Genomic DNA, 23,598 nt, shown 5'->3' with positions numbered 1-23,598 from the left:
GCTGAACATCAGCTTATAAGGCCACTAGGATCTGCTCTTTGTGCTTAGCTAGGCAACTATCATTTATTCCGCATAATTAGACTGCACTGCAAACTCCACCGAAAGTAGATATAAAATTTGAAATAATCTGTTAAAAAGGTCATCATTCCCAGCAAAACCCTTATTGGATTCTCTTTGTTTTATTATATGGTTAAAATAATGTTAAAAAAAAATATCAAATTAGTACACAGCCATTGAAAAATTTCATCTTCAAATAATAGGTTTGGCTTGTTTTATGGCATATCAACCACCTTTTAATGTTGAATAGATTTTTCAGATAAATTTTTTATGTCGAGTAATTGTTTATATGCTTTGAATACACTGCTTTCAGAATACATTACTCTTAGAAGGAAATCTTACAAAATAAAATACTGCTCGCATGGGATTGCAGTTAGTGAGCAACAGGATGACCTACGAACAATATCTCGATTACATAGGACATGGTTGTAGAGAGAAAATAAATTGCTAACAAAGATGTTACTTGCCAATGCCACAAGGGCGTATGACAGAATATCATGCAGAAAGACTTAACCAGCTTTTGTCCCCCATGCAAATGTAGATAGATCGAACACTATCTACCAAACTCTAGCCCCTGTCCCATCACCATGATGTGGGATATCAGTGTTTGCTTTACAAATACTTTAATGCAACATGATCGGACTAACTTGCGGCACAAGTGCCTCCTCAACATAAATACTCCAAACTTGTAGATTTTAGAATTCCCTCCCTGCTCCATGACTGTAGCAACACACAGAAATTTAAATGTAACGTGAACAAACATTTCTTGGAACAATTCCTCACTTAGGATACTCCTAATCCAAAGTTGCCCCTTACATCTCGGTGGCAAAGTGTCCTGTTAGTTGAAGAAAAGTGTAAATAAAAGGTGCTTATTTAGAATTAAATTTATTTTTAAAACAAAAATACAGAAAAATGTTTTTAAAACTTTGAGGTATATATCCGTTATGGAATGAAGATGTCATATTCCATAATTCACATAAATTGGTCAAGTAGTTTTTTTTTTTTTTTTTTTAACTAAGAAAATCAAATTCGAACTACCGAGATGAAAATCAGCCTTGTAGTGGATACAATTCACTATTGTTCTGGAATTTAGTTTTTTTTTTTTTTTTTTTTTTTTTTTTTTAATGTTTAATTCTAAATAAGCACCAAAATAAATTTAAATTAAAAAAAAAAAAATGAAGTTATGCTTTAAATCAGATCTTTTATTCTCGTCATTGTCTTTTAGAATTTCATCATAAATACACACTGTTTGCATCTATTTTCTATTTGCAGGGCACATTGCTTAAAAGTTTATTTTGTTGGTTTTGAATATCTATCATAGTTTATCTGTACGATTTCATATTAATATTTCTTATAAACTTGCAAATATTTGTTCACATTAAAATTCGGTACTTGTACAGTTTAATCAAGACATTAAAAAATGAAAATATCGAAAAAAAGTTATATTGTACGTATCTGTTGTGACATGAAGATCTCCGGAAAAAAAAAAAAAATTCACTTAATTTGATCGTTTTTTTGTTTTTTTTTTTTGTTTTTTTTGTTTTTTTTTTAGAGTGTAAAAACACGTTTTTATGAGAACATGTTGAAGGCAGACATCTTGGATTGTTTTAAATTTTTGTTTGAATTTTAGAAACAACATGGGAGATAATTCCATGTAAAGCGCCGACACTCCCTTCCCATCTTTAATTCCAGCTTTTCTTCCTAAAAATCAAACCTTTTGCTCGGTATCATAACAAATTGTTTTTTCGCTGTAAAATAAAAACTACTTGATGAAATTAAGTGAAAAGTCTCTTTCGGAGAACTTCATTCCATAACAGATACGTCGTGGCTACCAAGAAAGAAGGCCGATGCATATGACAGCGTAACGTCACTTCCTAATTAAGTTGTAGGTATAGTCAGCTTCCGGTATTCAACCACGTGGTCATGCTAACAGGCATAAAAAAAATATGGCTACCAATATGTGTTACCGATTGTCCATGTATGTTCTAAAGAAAAAGAACAATTCTCCATTCGGAAAATAATTATTATAATTGCACATTTGGGATAATTTTAATCAAAATATCGTAAGTGAATTTGTGTTTGAACTTTTATTTTTATTGGAGAAAGTCGACTATTCCAGTTTTTTTTTCTTTTTACTGCAAAAAACAAACAATTTTTGGGTTTGTATTACTGTACACAGATTCGAAAAAGTTGTCAAAAAACAAATATTATCAAAAGCAAGATAAGTTACTTTTCTACCTAACTGGATATATTTTGTGTTTTTATTCAATGTAACATGTTTATTCAGCTTGAAAAACATACATTGTTTACCAATGTATTGGAAAATTCCAAATGGCGCCCGACTCTCTTTAACACGGTAAGTTTGGGAAAAGGTGTTATAAATAATAAACTAGACAAAATACTATTAAAAAAAAAAAAACACTGAATATATATATGTCAACCTATGTCACGGTAATATATATTGAGCAAGTTTCTAGCAGTATTTTGTCTAGTTTTATATTTATAGCACCTCTTCCCAAACTTACCGCGTTAAAGAGAGAGTCGGGCGCCATTTTGAATTTTCCAATACATCAGTAAACACAGTATGTTTTTCGAGCTGAATAAACAGAAATAAAAACACTGAAAACATCCAGTTAGGTAGAAAAGTAACTTATCTTGCTTTTGATAACATTTATTTGTTATATATTTGTTTTTTGACAACTTTTTCGAATGTGTACAGTAATACATACCATAAATATTTATATAATATTTTTCAGTCCGTTCTTTTAATAAATAATACCTTTCACTGAGTATTTTCAAATATTTTAAAGTAAGCATTTTTCACGGCAGTGTTTTTTTTTTTTTTTACAATTGGTGAAATATCAATATTTTAGCACGGGCGTAATTCATTTCTTTGAAATATATTTAAAACTTCAATTTTTTGTTTTTTTTATAACATTTTAACTGTAAATAATTTACATAACGAGTTTGTTTTACTCTACAGTAGATTCGAAAAAGTTGTCAAAAACAAATATAACAAATGAAGGTTATCAAAGGCAAGATAAGTTACAAACATGCCGACATTTTTCTTTTTAAAATATATTGATAAACATTGTATGATTTTCGAAGCGATTACATGTTTTAAAGTGAGTAAAACCACTAAAAACCTTCCCAGATAGGTAGAAGAGTAACTTATCTTGCCTTTGATAACATTTATTTGTGATATATTAGTTTTTTGACAACTTTTTTGAATCTCTGTACAGTAATACAAACCTAAAATTTAATTTAACTTGAAAATAATATTTAAAATACACGTGCGTACACTGCACAAGCACCCTTATTATCATAATAGTAATAATAATAATAATAATAATAATAATAAAAAAAAAAAAACTGGTGTAGATGACATCGACTGGCGCCACACCACACTAAGTAGTTGTGAAGGGTCAGGGAGGATGGAAAGACCGAGATGAGAGTACTGACCAAATCTCCACTGGAAGTGTGCAGTTCAAATCTGGTATCTTGGGGAGGCATTTTGTCACTCAAACCCCAGGAAACACCAATGGCCGATGCCAACGAGAAATCAGTGACAACGGCTATTGCAATAACATACAATCATCTGCACAAGTGGTCAAGAGGTGGAGAACACTGGAAATCTGGGGAGACTTGTCACTTGGTCTCCAGAGAACACTACAGGTTACTGCCAGTGAGCAATCACTGATGATGGCTTGTGAGGCAACTAATACGCTACACATTTTGATGAAAAACATGGGGAAAAAATGGACATAGAACAGAAAAACAAAATTTTAAATATAATTTCTGTATTGAAATATTTCAACATATAATCTTGTGGAGAAAATCCAGCTTCCCAATAAGGGGCTCTCTGGATAGGAACAAAAATAATCTTTGTCATGAAAGATTTCTCCTCCACCGACCGAAGACAGAAAAGGTAAAGTGTAGCATCAAAACAGATACTACACTGATCTTGTTCCGAAGGCCAAAAAATAATTTGTTTAATGTTTCTTTGTTTGTTCCCTGAATTCATAATTCAGTTTTATCAGTTTTAAATTGTATATTGCTTTAAAATTACTTAATTTTACATAGATAATGTTTATATTTTATATTAAATAAAGTTCAGTTTAAGTAGTAATCGAACTGTGTTCCTTTTTCTTTTTAAAAATGTTTTATTGCTCTTTTTCAAATGGCCCTCTTATAGTACTGACAGTCTGACAAATCTTACCTACATTGCCTGCAGACATTTTTCAGTTAACAGGCCTTCTTACTCTCGGTGGTCGTGGATACGTGCAATTTAAACTTTTTTTTTTCTTTCGATATTTTCATTTTTTTAATGTCTTGACTAAACTGTACAAGTACCTACATTTCTACAGTTGGGGAAAATGGGAAGCAGGGAAGGAATTCCAAATGCATGTGGATCAGAGGAAAGAAGCTGAGTAGAAAATCTGTCATCTAAAAATTATCCTCTTTTCATGTTCAATGGGGACCTAACAAATCATAAATCATCACCAATTTAGATAAAATAACATACCCACCTATCAAATGCAAATATATTGTGCCGGAGTAAAATAAACAATTTTTTATTTATCAAATTTTTGCTGCTTATTCAGAATTACACTTAGTTAAAAACAAAAATACAAAAGAATTTTTATATGTAACTCGTCATGAATATCACGTAAATGGATTAAGTAATTTTTTTTTTTTTTGGATTTAAAAAAAAAAAAAATCACATTTGGCGATTTGTAGCAATTAAAGTTTTAGCTATTTTGAATACAAACAAAATCTCTGCAGTCAAATTGAATCGTTGCTCTTGAATTTTGGAAAATTAAAACAATATGCTCCTCCTAGCCGACTCCTCACTTCCTCATAAAATTTGATTTTTTTAATTAAAAAAACCCCCCCCAAAAAACTTGATCAATTTACGTGATTTTTGAAATATAACGTCTTCGTTTCTTTTGGGGTTTTTTTAATTAGAAAAAAATTATCAGTAAATATAATTTATTTTTTAAATTTATTAATGAGTTACCATTTTACGAAGACCAAAAATAACTCAAGGATAAGAGTTAGATCAATAGATTGGCAGTTGAATAATGACGAATATTATGAGATGATTGAAAATGAATGAAGTAAATAAAATTTGTTGAAAATTGTTTATTTACATTGGATTTTCAAGACAGCAATCTTATGGGAACTTTTTCTCCAGATGGGAAGTTCTTGGAAAGAAACTTTCACAGAAATTCCATTTGATATACCAAGATGAAATCAGAGATTGAAGCTCACTGTTATAAGATTGTATAATTCCTTTGTATTCTAAGTAAATTAAAATTATTTTATTACAATTTTAGCAAAGATATTTTTTTTCCCAGTTGAAGAGTAAAACTTTAGAAAAGCACAGATTGGATACTTCAGTCAACAGATGGTCAAATGAAAAATGGACTTACTTAGAGTGACATCACCAAAAAGTACAGAATCAAAGTAACCAGCGAATCCATGGAGGACAGCATCAGATTTAATAGGGAATTCTAAACTCACGTAACGTGAATTATCAATTACTTCATCTGAAAAATAAAAATAAAAACATTTTTGGTATTTCTTTGCAGGAAAGCACAGAAACAATTGAAGAAATTATGATGGACTAGCGGAACCTTGAAGACTTATCTAAAGAAAAGCAAAGTTATGTGTGTTTATAAGTAGCATCAGTGATTAAGTAAAATTGTTAATGGAAAAATATAAATAACTTAGTAAGTAATGGACAAATTCAACATAAATTTCCGATATTTTGAAAGCTTTTTTGAGACATTTTTCATATTTTCAAAGCCTTTTCAAGGTAATAATAAAAATAAGGCCTTTTCAAGTCTGTAATCACTGGATAAATAGATTCCGACCCAATAAACAGCAATTCTCCCTTTGCTAGAAATCTCGCTCATGGAATGTGAGAAGGATTAAAAGACAAAATAAAGGAAGCCAAAGTTACGAAGATACTGACGGTAAACCCAAGGTTTATTCCTTTATTTACTTCAATAGATTCACATGTATTATATTAAAAATTATTTATAGATTCACATGTATTATATTAAAAATAAATAAAAGGATTAGGATGGAAATTTTTTTTTTGTTTGCTGTAACATTTGAAATACAAAATGATATTGTCTCTAATTTACACAAAGAGCCCTCAAGATAACATATCTTGCCATTTTATCAAAAGCTTTCTCCAAATTTATAAAAAAATACAGTTTTTTTTTTTTTTTTTTTTTTTTTTTGCATTTGTTACAGGATAAATATAGCATCGTTGATATTTCGCTCAGGCATAAAATCAAACTGCATGTCATCTATACTCCTCAGGTTTCTTATTTATTGCTTAATTATTTTATTAACCACTTTCGGGACCTGATCCATCAGCTTTTATTTCATGTTCATACCTTTCTCAATTATGTAAGTAAAAAAAAAAAAAAGATCTTAATTAGCTGGTTCCATAATCACAATTAGTATCCATTACATGCCCTGCGTCTCCTATAGAGAATACAATACAAAAGACAGCAAAATAAAGATATAATAATTTATTTGGTGCTTGTATAGATTTGGTGATCTTCTAAACCAATGCATTTTGTGGTGAAAACATTATGTATTTACATGTCATGCGGAAATTAGTATAAATCCCAAAAATTACTAACAATGATCCAGCAGAAAAATAATTACAAAGAAAAATAGAATTTATCGAATTATCGCGTTTTATAATGGAAGAGTTGAGCAATCAATTCAATGACAAACTGACTTATCTCCTTCGATTTCAATTTACGTAAATTAAAGGTCTGCCATGTGGCCGATTTGTTAAAAATACACCTAACACATCTTCTATTGGATCATTTTTTTTTTGTAATTTTTGGAAGTGATACTAATTTCAATATGACATGTATGTAATGTTTTCACCTGAAATGCATTGGTTTAAATGATCACCAATCTATACAAGTAGTCTATTCTATTGCAGGCATAGCGTACATACGTTGAAGAGGAAAATGTTAAGGAATATATTTACTGTTATCAAATACTCGCATATTTGTAGAATCAGTCTGAGCGTGAAACTTTTTCCGAAAATGAATTTATTAGCTTTTCTAAATTTTTGATCATCTACATAAATGTTTTAAGATATTTTACAAGTACATCTTAGAGAATTCAAGAAAATTTTTTAATTGCTTGAACATGAAATTCTTTCTGGTCGCCGTTTTTTTTTTTGTAAAACAAAATTTTTTTTTTTTTTTAGTCCCATCGTTGATTTTCTTTGACCAATGTAATTTTTCACGTGTTGATCCCATCATTCTACCTGCACTCACCTATTTAGATTCTAACGAAATATTAAAAAAATCTTGTTTACTTACCTTTGTTAGGATGGGCAAATTTAAAAACTTTCTGTGGTTCCGATAATACTTGACAATTGTGCAGTCTAACAACGTAAGGCATTTCAAATGGTGCCTGAAAAATACATTTGGCAAGAATAAATAGTTTATCTTTATAGATAAAAACGGCAAGTTGTTCGTTGAGATTTAAAGTTAATGTGAAAAGGCCAATTATTTTGATCTGGAACTCAATCAAATATACAGAAAATCAAAGAAAATTGTTTGGCATATGAGACTCACAAAAAAAATTCTTAAAGGTCCAAATTGCATCCCCTGAATTAATATACCATGAATGTGATTCTTATAAATTTGACATCATTTAGAATAAACAGACAAAATGCTAAGGGAAGCATGTTTAAGATGAAAATATTTTATTAAAAATATTTTTTTATTTTGAAATTTTTTATTATTATGAATTTCATATCTGAAAAAGTGTTTAAAAAAATTTTTTTTTTTACCTGTATTTATTTTTTTGTAAGTAGAAATGTCCTTGCCTAGTGTTAATGTTGAGGCAGTGGTCAGGTGTAATTGAATGATTTAAGATGGAAAACACCACTTTACATCATTTTTTTTAAGAATGTAGATGCTGTAGTGTAATAAAATTTGGCAAAAGTTCTTGGAAGCATCTTTAAGAAATTTGAAAGTTTGAACAGACAAAATGCATTTGAACTTTGGCAAAATTTATTATTTTATAAATTTATCCTAACAAAAGGTGGATTATAGTCAGCTAACATACTTCTTAACTTCCAACATAGCGCTACTTTTATCGTTCTTCAATATTTCTATTGTGAAGTGATTTATTGAAATAAAATATAAGAAAAGGGCATTATCGAAATAAAATATAAGAAAAGGGCATTATCGAAATAAAATAAGAAAAGGGCATTATCGAAATAAAATAAGAAAAGGGCATTATCGAAATAAAATAAGAAAAGGACATTATCAAAATAAAATAAGAAAAGGACATTATTGAAAAGTATACAATAAAAATTAACGACATTATACAGATAAAAACAATACAATTAGTTTTTATTTGCACTTTCAATTGCAAAATTTAAGTTTTTATTTTATTTGAAATTTTATAAAAAAATATGTTCATGAAATTATAAAAATTAATTTTTTTGGAATTTATATAATAAATATGTTTGAGAAGGACCAAGTGAACTCGTCAGGCCAGCAATCCAAAGTTCATAAAACATATGCTATGTACAAAAATACAAGAAAATGCCCTCAATATCCACCGAAAGGGAGAGAGGATAATGGATCAAACTTGAATTATTGGAAAACAACACAAACAAAACAACGGATAGGGAGTAAAAAACAACTGAATTTCTATGCATCTGTGGACTGAAATATAACCCCGGAAAAGGAATAAACATTTGCCAGAATAAAATGGGATGTGCTACTCATCTAATGACTCATACGCAGCACTCTATTATAACAGATGTCGGAAAATCAAGGCTAGAATGCAAACCACAGTGCTAAGGATATCCATGCAATTGCACCATTGGGTGAGATAAAACAACCCAGAATTTCCACTGGCAAATATGATCATGGTTGGAAGAATGTGGTCACGTTATATACAAAATTTGTATTGCATTGAATAGTGACAAATGATGAAAATACCAGTCAAGGATAGATAGAGGAAGATGACAAGCCTGTACAAGAACGTTTTTTTTTCTCATTTATTATTATCTATTTTTTTTTCTTTTAATTATTCATTTGTTTTATATACATATTTAATTTTATTCAGTCATTTATTTTTATAATATATATTTACTACATTTGGTTTATTTTCCTTTTCTTTTGATACGAGCGTGTCTTAATTCGGCAAATGTGTCAAGACGCAGCCGTTGAACTTTTGAACGTCATGTGAAACTGGGCCGTTGATTAAAGCGGAAACGCTAGAATCATTAAACATCCAGTTTTTAGTCTATTGAACAGTTCAGTTAAATGCAATTCACATAATAGGGCCTCAGATCAATGGGGGTGGGGCGATACGTGAGGAAAAAAAAAAAAAAAAAAAAAACGTAGAGGGGTAGGCTTTGAAACGGTGCATATTCTCTCCTGACGACCTGAAATTATCTATATACCGGAATGAATTACTCTACAAAGATAAACTTTATTACATACAAGTTCTACAGGGAGAGTTAGGTTCCAAAATGGTGCATATTCTCTCCTAATTACTCGATATTATCTGGAGACCAGAATGAAATACCCCACAAGTTAAAACATCTGATAAAATTGATTATACACATGTCTGCAAGGTAAGCTGTTTCTTCTAAACAACAATATCTTCTGTTGGTAGTTTACTTCTTTGCGAATTTCTGCTACTCTTATGGTAGCAAATATTCTTCTTTAAAATATAAAAAATAAAATTATTGAAATCAAGATAAGAGAATTTTAAACATTAAAAAACAAAAAAAAGTATCCAATATGCATTCCCAAAAGATTTTGAAAAGTGTTTTCAATAATTCTCAAAAAAAATTAAAAAAATTAACTCCAAATTAAAATAAAACCGAAAAAAGCTTTTCAATAATTATTAGAAAAAAAAAAAATGGTACATTGTTAGGGGAGATACAGGTGGGAGAGAAAAAAGCGAAGGAACAGATTTGTCACGTCATTGTTTCCAGTAGCACTTTGCCGGAAGTATGTTAGCTGACTATAACCGAAAAGTGATTTGCTTCATTTATCAAGGATAGAAGTTATTTGTGGCAAAAAAAAAAAAGGGGGGGTGTATGAGATGCCTACACTTTCTTCTCTAAATTGAGCCAAAATAAATAAAATAAAAAAATTTAAAATTCTGGCCATTCTGCAGAAACCAGATTTTGCTTAAAAAAATTAAAAAACAAATAAAATTTTTTTACATCACCTTTTCTAAATTCAAAGAAAAAGCAGAATTCTGACTTTTCTGATTTTTATCTTAGAAAAGAAACTATCGTATAATTTTGACAAAACAAGTGACACTTTGTTTACCTCTGGCGATTTATCTTTTTCTTTGCTGAGTCTGACTTCATTATACAGTTTGGCCGATTGTAAAGGTGCTAAATATGAAGTATATTCTTGGGGGATGCTGATGCCATCTTCTACAATAGAGGAATAAAAAAGGATTTAATTACGAAAACAAAATGTTTAAATATTTTTAAAAACAAGCTATTACAAACATTTCAAGTGTCAAAACTGTTTGTTAGTTTTTTTCCAGAAAAAGAAAATCATAAAAAGCAGGAATTAAGAGAATTGTATTGATGACAATTTTCATTTTGTTTGGCAAAAGTTGATTTTTTAGAAAAAAAATAAATAAATAAATAAAACAAAAAAACAAATAAGCTAGAATAGATAAAAGATAAACAGGAAAATGTTTTTAATTAAGAAAAAAAAAAAGAAAAAGATTTTCCGATAAAAACGAAAAAGCTTAAAAAGGTGCTTGGTGATCTTTTAAACAAATACATTACGTGCTTAGTTTTAGGTATAATGTCAAAATTAATGTAAATTTCACAAATTACAAAAATGATCCAATAGAAGACTGTATTTTAACAAAAACTCATCCACAATTAAATTCCGACAAATTTTGTTTAAAAATGTTAGATCTGTCGAAAATTCTCTGACACCAAAGATAGTAGATAAATGAGAGTTGGGTCTGGTATAACGGTTGCAAAATTTTCCAAGATCATGACTATAAATCAAAACCCGTGCGTCTAAACTCTAGTATTGGTAATAAAATAATATTTGCTCAAAGTATCCCTCATCAGAACTCACCCTGCTCCAATAGAAGCAATCCCTTAAATAACCAATAACTGTCATACATATGCAAGTAGCAGCAGATTTAAGTTACAATTAAAACGTCACAGTCCAAAATGAATCTGATCCTCCTCCGATCTCCAACCTCAAGTCAAGCGAGTTGTTTAACTTATTTTTCTTGCAGACCCTTAATTTAAGTCAAGAGTTATTTCTCTTTTTGATTATACTGCATTGGTTGCGCAACTCTTCCACATAAAACATTCGATAAATTCTATTTTTACTTATAATTATTCTATTTGATCATTTTTTTTTTTATATTAATTTTGACATGTTTTCACCTGAATTGTGTTGGTTTAAAAGATCACCATTCTACACAAGCATCAGATTAAAACATCAAAAAATAAAAAGTAAATTTAACCAATTTTTCAGAAAAAAGTACAAGTTATATAAAAAAAATTGCTTACCTTTAAGAAATCGTTGAGCTCCATCCAAGCATTCTGGAGACAATTCATTATCACCAAAAGATCCAAGCAGCTCACTTACAAGAATGTCTGCTTTCTCCGGCGCTTCCCATTCTCGCATATCTTGCCAAACCACTTCAACCTGTTCCTCCCACATTTCATCTTTTAAATTTTCCAACCTGACAAGATACAAAGAGAAAAGCTATATCAAAGCATACTGAAAAAAATCATTGATAGAACTTAAGACTCTCTCCTAGGAGTGGTTTAACTGTCCAAAAAATGTGAAGACATGTAAAAAAAACAAATGTTATATGATTTTAGTGATTTATAAAACTCTTCTCAACTTTACCTCATTTTAGTTTGAAGACCTCCAACTACAAACATGCTAATCATGTACAAAATAACTTCATTCCATGATGCAAGTACTATTAAGTAAAAATTATTAGATTTACCTTTTTTTTTTTTTTTTTTTTTTTTTTAAATGTAAAAAATTTGAGACATCTGGGGTTGACAACTATGTTCTTGCCATATATATATATATATTCTTTTTAAATTTTGGAATGCATTATTTTCAAATTGAAAAAAAAAATATTTCATTTGAAAATCTATTATTTTTCAAGTTAATTTCTGTGAATTTTCAGATCTTTATTAAAATCAAAGAACACGGAGCGTTTCAAACAAGTTTTCATTTTTAATTTTTGCTTTCAATGCGATATTGAAAATATTGTTCAACATTGGAAAAACATTGTCAACAACAAGAGAGACTTTGCACTATTTGGATTATTTGTACCATTGTTCTCATCTGTCCGCAAGGACCTGTGGCACAGTGGTTAGAGTACTTGGAAAAATCAATTGTAAAAAGTGATATTCTCTTGAAGGTTGAAGGTTCAATCCTCAGTGTGGGCGACTGAAAAATACAATTGCGAATTACTTAGGACCTCTATCCAGTCAGGGTTGACGGAACAAGAGCATGCTACCATCGTGAAGTAAATAAAGGGCTCTGCTCGAAATTCCGACCAAATTCCAGAGTTCGACAAAAACATTCCTGAGTTCAACATGATACATCTGAAGAAGATCGGAGATTACATCGACCGAAATGTGAAAATCACACTTAAGATGAAAACAGTAGTTCGATGAATCCAAATAACACTGTTCTTATCTTACATGTTATTTTCACATTTTGGTTAATGTAACCTCCAACCTTCTTCGAGTACATCTTGTTGAAAATATTATGTATCAATTTGGAAAGTAAATGCAGACTCATTCCTTAAGGAATCTATTATATAAATGCAACAAAGTATGCACAAACTACATGTTAGTTACTTACGTTACAATTGCATTTGGATTTTTCTCAACAGCATACACCTTAATTTTTCTTTCTGCTTTTTTGCTAGCTGTAATGGCAGCTCTGACTAGGGGACCACGTCCAGCGCCGACCACCATAATCACACTGTAAAAAAAAAAGGAGAAACGTTTTTCATAAATTATATATTATTTCAAATAATAAAGAAACTAACTTTTTAAAATTAGGAGATAAATTTACAGTGTTATTTTATCATGTAGCATAAATCAGAATCAAGATTGATAAATTATTTGTGAATATAAATATATCTTATGGCACACTTTATAACTACTTTTTTTTGTTAGCTTTTCAATTTATTGAAAGAAAATTTTTTATTTCGTTTAACATATTCATAAATTTGGTTAAACACTTCATTTTTTTTTACATGGTTTCTTATTTGTAAATGTAAAATTTCAGACCAATAAAATTATGATCAAAGTTAACACTACATAAATACAAATAGAAAATTAATGCCCCTATATTCTATTTTCTATTTTCACAATATTTAACTTAATCTGCAATGTGTATAGCCATGGTTGTATAGGTATTGCTATATATATATATATATATATATATATATATGGATAAAATTGAAGAAATTCTGTCTTTAAAACTTACACCGTCTTACTATCTTTGTCCTCTTCTTTTACACGGCTCAACAAAGCATAATAGATAGCCTAAAGAAAAGAAAGTGACAATATTGGCAAGTTAAAAAAAAGGGTTGATATGCTACCAAAATAAACATCAAGATTCAGAAAAAGAAAAGGACAGAAAAAGTTAATTGCACATAAAAGTCATTTAAAAAAAAAAAAAAAAGAAAAAAAGATTGATATAATGCTGAATTTTCTTGAAGAAAACAGTTATTTTTGACCAATAAACTTAAATGGAATTTGGCAATACTTTGAAGATTTGGGAAACGAAAATTTATTTGGTAGTAAAAATCACTTTTCAAGGATTTATGATAACTGAATAATGGCTTTGTTCAGCCCATATCAAGTCCCTTCAGGCAGGGTGGTCTTTGACATCTCAGAAGATTTAGCTGTCAGTTTTTTTTTTTTTTTTTTTTTTTTTTTCAAATCATAAACCGAATTATGATCCTTACATAAATTCTCTTCTCGGGAAATATGTGAAGTTGTTAAGAATTGCTTATCAAGAAACTAGAAAAGTCACACACGTTTCCACGGTATTGATTGTTAATTACTTGCAGATAACCTGCTTTCTATAATTGGAGTTAATATAAACTTAAATGAAAGACAATTATGATTGGGGGGGGGGCATCTTTTCATTGTAGCAAGGGAAGGTGGAAAAACAGATGAAGAAAAGGAACGTGTTGTTGGTTGTTTTTGTTTTATGGCATATCAACCTTTTTCAGGTTATTTAATGCCGAATCTAGTTATTTTGAGGAACGATTTTTAATGGAGTATATTTTATTTTTAAGTCGGATTCTATTTAACCCATAGTTGGGACCCTAACAAGTACTACCACTCCGGGTCAGAGTGGACCTGGGAGCAATGGCAATTAAAGGATGGCTCCACACTCCCTAAGGCCCGCAAGGTGGGGTCTCACCATCGGATATAGTTTTAGGTCATATCCAGGACCGTTGTACAAAGGGTTCTTTTTAAATTTATTTATAAAGGCCAATTTTTTTTAAGATATGAGAGTATGGTGTGGGGATTGTTTTTATCAAATAACTCTTTAATATTGTTTTCTTTGTAGAATCGATTTCTTACTGTTACAAAATCAGTACATTCAATTAATGTGTGTTTGATTATAAGTGGTGTTTGACAAGGTATACAGATGGGTTGGCTTTCTTTTTTTAGGAAATATGAGTGGGTTAAGTGGATATGGCCTATTTTTATTCTTGTTAGTTTGACTTCTTTTCTGTTTAATTTCGTATTTTGTTCTTGTTTTTTGATTTTTGGCATGATTTCGTGAAGTTTATTGTTAGGGTGTTCATTCCAGTAGGTTTGCCATTTCTCTGTTGTATATGCGTTGATACGTCTTTTTAGATCTATGTATGGAATTTTAAAATTTGCATCGATTGGGAGATTTAAGGCGTTTTTTACTGCAGAATCTGCTAATTCATTACCTTTAATACCAGAATGGCTCGGTATCCAGCAGAAAATGATTTCTTTTTTACTGTTTAGTTCAGTTAATTTTTGGAGTAATTTTGCGATTAGGGGTTGTCCATCTTTTTATTTTTAATCGCTTTTAGAGTAGATTGGGAGTCTGAAAGGATTATAAATTTGTTTTTGTTTTGTTATTGGGGACGAGTTTGAAAGCTAAGATTAGAGCATGTATTTCAGCACTGAAGATTGAGGTTTCTTTTGGGAGGTTTGATTGTTTTTTGATTGAATTATTGAGTTTTGCTGCACTGGCTGTTGCGTTATTTTGTTTAGACCCATCTGTATAGATGTATGTGTGGTCTGGATACTTTTCTTTGATTTTATCGAGATCATCATGATAAGTTATTGGAGGAGTATGTTTCTTTTCATATTTACTTAAACTTAGGTCGATGTTAGGTGATACAATTTTCCAGGGAGGGGTTTTGAATAGGACAGTTTTGTGAATTTTAGTTATAGGTAGACTTGCTTCTTTGGAAATCGATTTTATTCTAAGTCCAAAGGTTTCGATTGCATTTTCTTTTTGGTGGAAAAGTTGTTTACAGTTTGGATTTAAAGTGCTATTGTGTGATGGGGTTGGCTGTAAGTTTTTTGTAGTATTTTAGACCGAGGTTTTGATTTCTGAGCATTGGAGGAGTTTCATGTGCTTCTGCATACAGGCTTTCTACAGGGGAGGTTGGAAATGCTCCTAGTGCTAGTCTTAGCCCGGAGTGGCATATTGTGTTGAGGGTTTTTAGATATGACTTTCTGGTGGATTGATATATGAAGCTACCATAATCTATTTTTTATCTAATTAATGCTCTATATAGTTTGAGTAGTGTGTTCTTGTCAGCTCCCCAATCTGTATGGGTGATGACTCGTAGGAGTTGTAATGCTTTATTACATTTGGTTTTGATGTGATTGATGTGTGGAATGAAATTTAGTTTTTTGTCAAAAATGATTCCCAGATGCTTGTGTTTATTTACGAATAGAATTTTTTCGCCTTCAATCTGTAAGGTTGGGTCAGGATGGAGTTTGCGTTGATTACAGAAATGGATGCATTTTGTTTTAGTTTTGGAGAATTTGAAACCATTTTTAGTTGCCCATTTATTAATTTTATTTATGTTATGTTGCAGTTTTCTTTCAATAGTGTGAGTGTATTTAGATCTGTAGCTGATTGAGCAGTCATCTACATATAAGGAGCTATGTATATCAGGAGAGAGTTCTTTTATAATGTTATTGATTTTTATGTTAAAGATAGTTGTTGATAATATGCTGCCTTGGGGCACTCCTTGATTTTGTCGGTCTGATAAAGTTGAGTCTATGTGAACTTGGAAAGATCTGTCTGTTAGGAAGTTTTTTATGAATTCAGGTAATCTGCCTCTTAGTCCGATGTTGTGGAGATCTTTTATGATACCGTGTTTCCAGATAGTTTCATATGCTTTCTCAAGATCGAAAAAAACAGATGTTACGTGTTCCTTATTGATAAAAGCTTCTCTGATATAATTTTCGAGGTTAGTGATGTGGTCTATATATCCTCGATTTTTTTGGTATCCACACTGGACTTCAGAAATTATTTTGTTGTCATCTAGATACCATATAAGACAGTAGTTAATCATTCTTTCGAATGTTTTGCATAGGCAGCTTGTGAGAGAGCTATTGGTCTGTAGTTTTCTGGGTTTGATGTATCTTTTCCCAGTTTGGGTATTGGTATTATTGTTGCATTTTTCCATGAAGTTGGGAAATCTTTTGTTTCCCATATTTTATAAATTTTGAGGAGTTTTAATGATTCTGGTGGAATTTCTTTAAGGAAGCTGTAGTGCACTTCATCTGGTCCTATAGCTGAGTTATGGGATTTTTCTATGGCGGTTTCTAGTTCATTGAGTGAGAACATTTCATTGTAAGGCTCTTGGTTTTTGGAGTTAAAGTTTATTTTGTACTTTTCTTCATATTTCTTAAGTATTTGGAATTGTCTATTGTAGTGTTTTGATGATGAGTTTCTGGCAAAGGTTTTAGCTAGTGTGTTAGCAATATCTTTTTTATCAGTTATTTTCTGTTTATTTGTGAGAACGTGTTTGATTGGATTCGGATTATATTTTCCAGTTATTTTCCTAATCATTTCCCAGACGGTTTTGGGTTTAGTGGTGATGTTGATTTTGTTGACAAATTGTTGCCAGCAGGATCTTTTGGATTCTTTAATTGTTTTTCGAGTTTTAGCTCATTGGTGTTTGTATCCTATTAAGTTGTTCATTGTGGGTTGTTTTTTAAATTTTCTTAAGGCTGCTTTTCTCTGTCTAATGGCCGTTTTACATTCTGGATTGAACCATGGTTTGTTTTTTTTCCAGGAGGAGAATTTTTGGGTATGCATTTTTTTCATGAGGAGGGAGGTATATTGAGCAGATTGTGATTGTTTTATGTAATGTGACTTGAGTTGTAATTGCTTGGAGATTTGTTTTGACAGAAATTGCTTTGAGGTATGTTATTCCTTACAAGAATTGAGGTGCCTCCATTAGCACGAAGGCCTGTGTTATGGAAATAATTTTATTGTTCATAGTTTGGTGTTTTGAAATGGTTACTATTTTGTAGGAAGGTTTCTTGTAAGCAAACAATGGCTAGGTTGAAGAGTGAGATAAGTATAAGAAGTTCATTATAGTTAGATCTTATTCCACAATTCCATTGGATAATTTGTTGTGTTTTATTTCTATCCATGAGACTGTTTAGTTTTCCTCTATTTCCATCTCTTTAGAAGTAGACGGTTTATCTTTTGTTGGAGTTTGTGTCTTTGTTGAAGTGTTTTGCTGGCTTTTTTCTTTTTTTTTGTTTGGATCTGAACGTCGATCTGGATCTTGCTTGAGATGTTGCCGTTTTGGCTTCTTGTTCATTTTTTCCCTCTTGATTACTTGTGTTTGGTTTCTTTTTTTATCTGGGGTGTTTTCAGTTTCCATTTTTTCTAGAATTTGGAATCTATTTTGAGTGTCTATTGTTTGGTTTTCTTCTTTTCTGGAACGTTCTTTATTTGCTGTTTTATCATTGCTTCTGTTTTTATTAATTTCTGGTGGTTGTTTTGTTGGTTTCTGTGATAATTTTTTTCATGGTTCTGTTGTGGATGGAATATTATTTTCTTTGTTTGGATTTGTTATTTCTATTTTGTTTCCCAGATTTGAGTATTTTTCTTTTAGGCTATTTTGAAATTCTGGCCATTCTTTAATATTTAATGTAATCAGTTTGTTTATCAGCTCCCTATATTGATCATGTATTTCATTATGTTGGTATCGTTTAGTTGTCTTTTTTGTTGTCTGAGCATATGGGTTGTCTTTCATGTACGTCTCAACTATTTTTCTGGCTTCTGGAAAGGTTATGTTTTTTTTTGTACTTTACTTCTGTAATTTCTCTTTCTTTTTTATATGTTTTGCATATTTTAGAGAAGACCGGGTGATCTTTGCAGTTTGCGCATTTCACCTCATTTATGCATTTTTCTTCGGTGTGGTCAGGCTCTTTGTTGTCGCATTTTCCACATTTTTATTCCTTTACAGGCTTCTTTATGATGTCCATATTTTTGGCAATGAAACATCTTAATGGGGCTGGGATATATTGGTCTACTTTTACATTTAAGTAGCCAATTTTTATTTCCTTAAGTGTTGCTGATCTGTTAAACGTTAATATGTATGTGTTGGTGGTTATTATTTTATTGTTTCTTTTTATGTTTATGCGGATGTGGTTGATTACTCCTTGTTTTTCTAATTCGGTTTTTATTTCTTCTTCAGTTGCTAGCGATAGTTCATAACTTCGAATTACTCCTTTCGAAGTGTTTAATGTTTTATGGGGAAAGACTTTGCACTTGTACTCATGGAAGTTCTTCATTTTGAGTAGAAGATTGGTTATCTCAACTAGTAGATTTCAATCTTTTGTTTTTTTGATCATTTTTGGTTTACTTTTTGTGGATAATGTTTTTTCTATTAGGAAAGGTGATAAATTTCCAATTTTTTTATTTTCGATTAATTCAATAACCAAGAATCGTGGGAAGTTTCCTTCGTCTATGGTTGGAACGGTTTTTCTAGTTTTGAATTTTTGTTCATCTGAGCTTGAGAGGTCGGAGGAATGGTTTCTTTTAAGGGTTTTGAGGGGGATGCTTTTGTTTTTATCAGCCATGAATTTTGGGATTTATTTTTCATCAACAACACTCCCTACCCACCTTGGAGTCCAAAATTGGGGTATAGTAAGGGGGGAAACGTGTTGTAAAATTCGCTGATCATTCCAGTGTCAGAAGGGTGGATCCTTGCTTGTTAGAATCAGTGAATGTAAACCGATAAGCTATATTTGAGAATTATGAATTGAATTTTATTAGAGGAAAATTCTTAATATAGGTCTGTGCATAGAGAGCTTCAAACAGTCAGATAGAGTATCAGAAGAGAGACTCAACCGAATTGAACTGAGAGACTCCACGTTACTGAAAGTTTAACCCTCGAACTTAGAGTTGATAACTAAACTTGAAAATCGCCCAGTCATGGTGAAAGTAAATTTTTGACTCGTGGAAGGGGACCTTGCAGGTTCAACTTGTTTATTTTTTTTTTTTCCAATAAGCTTTTTAATGTTACCAATTTGATTATTTTTTTGTTTTATTATTCATTTTTATATTATTTTTTGTTTTATTATTCATCACTAGTATTATATACTACATGGTCAATTTAATGGCAAACCCTGCTTATCTATATAGCTATAAAAGTGACAATGTATGTGCGCATGAGGACAACTCTTAACTTATATACTATTGGAGAGCAAGCAGAGTTATCCCGGAAAATCCGTTTATGCAAAAATTTACTCTCACCACAACTAATGTTTGTGCAAAAGTAGTTATTGAGAAATGTGCAAACAAACGAATGATTTGGGAGCAATTTTACCCCTATACTGACCCCTAGTGAAGCAACAAGAGTTAGCTTGAGAAAATCTGTTCTGGTAAAAATTTGCTGTCACCAGGACTAATGTTCATACAAAATTTTTTTTAAAATCCTAGGTGTGGTTATTGAGAAAAGTACAAACAAATGAATGGGAGTGAATTACTTTTGTTGGGAGACCAACAATTCTTATTCCTCCAGTAATGATTTAATTCAGAATAAAATCTAGCATTTTCTTTATCATTTACTTCATGCATATTTTTTTTTTTTTTTTTTTTTTTTTTTTTTTACTTTTGCTCATATAAAAGTTATTTTACTTCAACAAAACTTTACTATAAAAATGCTGAATTAATACAAATGAAGGCCCTTATAGATAACCACCACAGATACATAATTTAACAAAAAATCTTACCTCTTTATACTGAGTATATTTCACAGGATCTTTTTCAAAAATTTCGTAAGTCATAGATTCTAGATTATCCATTAATGGCTGTTTAATAAAAATGAAATAAATTGGAACAGAATTAATAATTAAATCATGTAAAAAAAAAAAAAAAAAAAAAAAAAAGATAAAAATTTGTCAGTGATTAAATAAAACAAGTTTCATTTCTCAAATTGATTTTATTTTATTTATACTATTTGAAAATGAAATCTTTTACAAAGAAATTAGAGACAGCATTTTATTAAACTAGAAGAATACCAGTCCCAGGATGGGTAAAATTACTAAACATAACAGTTTTGCACCAGTTTTATGCCTCCTTAGATAGATTCAAATCAAGATATGTTACTAAATTTTATGACTCAAACCTTCATTTCAATTTGGATCCAAATCCATTATATGATTTTGATTCTAGGATATTAAGACTTAATACCTTAAGAAATTGAAATTCAAAAAAATCTTAATTGGTGCCTATGGATATAATTTGATATAAACCTGAAATATTTGAATTTTAACTTTAAAATATTTAAAAGAATTTGAAATTTTGGAAATATTTATTAACAGGTCTAATACATATTGTAAAAATTTCACAAAAGTCAGAGTTATCTGAATTTTCATGAAGGGTCTCCAGCTCATTTTGTAAGAGCACAATACTATTATATAATAACCTATATTTGAACCACTTACCCTAGCAGCTGTGTTTCAAAACTAATGATGATTAATTAGTTTAGGAGTGAATCTAGTACATACATATGTATAAATATATAGTCACATTTAACAATATAAATATGTGATACTATCAACGACCCCTCCCCCAAGTGTTAGGAAGTGTAAAAAAAAAAAAAAAAAAAAAAAAAAAAAGGAAATAAGTTTATCAGCAGAACAAAAAGGAGAGAAAGTTGTTCACCAAGGAACAAAAAATAAAGCTGAAATAGGATTGTTAATCAAGATGTGGCAGTGATAGGAACAAAGAACCAGAAAATATTTAGAGTTAGTTTACTGACAGTTTTAGGAGTGACAATGTGTTTTACGATAGGACAGTTTTCCAAGTGGACATAGTTGAATGCAGGTCATGACTTGAAACACATCAAAGAGTTAATGTCAATTAATAAACACAGTCTTGACAGCCAACTAAGATGCAGACATTAGTGTTCATCGAGTTGATGTTGTCACATATGAACCTAGAATCCAACTGATATTTGCAGAATGTGTCAGAGTCTATTTTTTCTGTTTTGTTTTATTTTTTTATGCTTGTGAACCAGTGCGCGCTCCCCTGGCAGTTGTCAAATTTGGAGAAATGACAACATGGCCAAAAGAGAAAATGAAAAGGAAGACCACAGAAACAGCATTGGGGGTCATCGGTTGTCAATTGAGAGAGAACACACGTAGTCCTACAAATATACTTTGTTTATTTACTCAATTTTTGCAGTTGTAAAAAAAAAAAAAAAAAAAAAAAGGTACGCACGTATGAAATGTAAACAGATAAGAGAACACCCTATTTAAAAGATCAAAAATAATTTTAATCTAATTACTAACCTAAGAGCTAAATATAATAAATATTTACAATATACTATCAGAAGGAGGAAAAGATTACCTCTAAAAATAGTTGTTATGAGATATGATGAAATAAGAAAATTGTTGTCATGGAAACCATAAAATATGGACAATGGTTGGCTCTTTAGTATAATATATGATAATGATTACAAAAAAAAAAAAAAAAAAAATCTGAAAAATGTTTCAAAATAACATTCTACCGAGTATATATTTTTTAAAAAGTAATTTTTCAAAAACTAATTCAATCTGATTCATCCATTAAAAGAATTTTATTAAGAACCAAAATAACAAAAATGGAACGTGCAAATTTTGAATACTTATTGTTGGCAATTTTTCATACATTCAGATAGTTATAATAAAGAAATAGTTTTAATAAAAGAAAGTATTGGAATACTGCACATTCAATAAAAATATGCATTTAGAAAAGGTACAAAAGCTGATAAATTGTTGATAAAATAATTTGCATATGCCATATTATTGAAATGGGATGAAAACTATAATAATTTGGAGCTTTTAATTTTTTTTAAAAGTTGCATATTTTTTTTTAAGAGACTAGCGGGGCCTGTGTCCCAGCATTGTCTAGGAAAATTGAGCAGATCAATTCAAGTAAATTAACCAGAAAGATTTTTTTCACCCCAAATACTAAGCCTTCATTTATAATATAAAAAAATATTTGTAAACAGAACTATGTAGTTTAGTAAAGCGAAACTTATTGAATTTAAAAAGAAAAAAAATAGTTAATGATATTTCCTTTTGAAAAGCAATATACAAATTAGTTAACTTTACAACACCAATCACATACATAATACAAAAATCTACTGTTCTATGAATATGAATTTGGCAATAAAAATTAAGCTTTTTTAATAGAAAAATAATGTTATTCTAAGTCAACTTGAAAATAGATTTTAATTGGAATTCATTATTGAGATGAGTATTAGTTATATTAATTTATTTATCGCGGACTATTATTCTCATCTTTATTAGTTGTTGTTTCACAACGTTTCGGGCAACTATTCATCTGACCTTTGTCAGGTGGTAACCGGGTAACCGCGACGGATAGGAACTTTGAATCTCCTAACTGCATTCTCAGCAATCACTGCCATCCGTAGTTGTTGCCGTATCACCACGTTTTGGCCAAGTAAACCTCTGGTTGCCTTTGGGTAGGATTGAAACCGCTATCTTCAGACAATGCTGATTCGGGGCCCGTGGCGCAGTTGATAGAGACGTTGAGTCTCTACGGTTCCAGATAAGCATTGTCTGAAGATAGAGGTTTCAATCCTACCCAAAGCCAACCAGAGGCTTACTTGGCCAAAACGTGGTGAGACGACAACAACTACGGATGGCAGTGATTGCTGAGAATGCAGTTAAGAGATTCAAAGTTCCTATCTGTCGCGGTTACCACCTGACGAAAGTCAGAGGAATAGTTGGCCGAAACGTTGTAAAACAACTAATAAAGATGAGAATAATAGTCCGCAATAAATAAATTACTTGAAAATAGATGTTCATGTTTTGGAAGTTGTGCAGTGTGACTACCATCAGATATGTTGCCATGCTAAGCTCATACCTATCAACAGAACTGAGGTGCAGAATTTACACTTAATCATAAAGTTTTTTGGGTTTTTTAAAATTTC

At 30.5% G+C, this 23,598-nt stretch overlaps 1 protein-coding gene across 1 annotated transcript in view; it reads right to left on the bottom strand.

Moving 5' to 3' along the window:
* The window catches only part of LOC145254846 (protein arginine N-methyltransferase 5-like), a 61,409-nt gene that overhangs the window by 2,031 nt on the left and 35,780 nt on the right, over window positions 1-23,598 (bottom strand). Inside the window, exons 9-15 of the mRNA XM_080113730.1 lie at window positions 20,387-20,464; window positions 13,599-13,657; window positions 12,966-13,088; window positions 11,642-11,817; window positions 10,416-10,525; window positions 7,425-7,518; window positions 5,493-5,609 (exon numbers count right to left, since the gene is read on the bottom strand). Coding sequence (XP_079969856.1) covers window positions 5,493-5,609; window positions 7,425-7,518; window positions 10,416-10,525; window positions 11,642-11,817; window positions 12,966-13,088; window positions 13,599-13,657; window positions 20,387-20,464 — 757 coding nt within the window. The remainder of the gene's footprint in view (window positions 1-5,492; window positions 5,610-7,424; window positions 7,519-10,415; window positions 10,526-11,641; window positions 11,818-12,965; window positions 13,089-13,598; window positions 13,658-20,386; window positions 20,465-23,598) is intronic.

Source organism: Euprymna scolopes, chromosome 1 (genome assembly GCF_053919585.1).
Source record: "Euprymna scolopes isolate OS-2025 chromosome 1, ASM5391958v1, whole genome shotgun sequence".
NCBI lineage: Eukaryota > Metazoa > Mollusca > Cephalopoda > Sepiida > Sepiolidae > Euprymna > Euprymna scolopes.
Note: the sequence above shows the minus strand (reverse complement) of the source record. Positions and strands in the feature narration are given on the sequence as shown.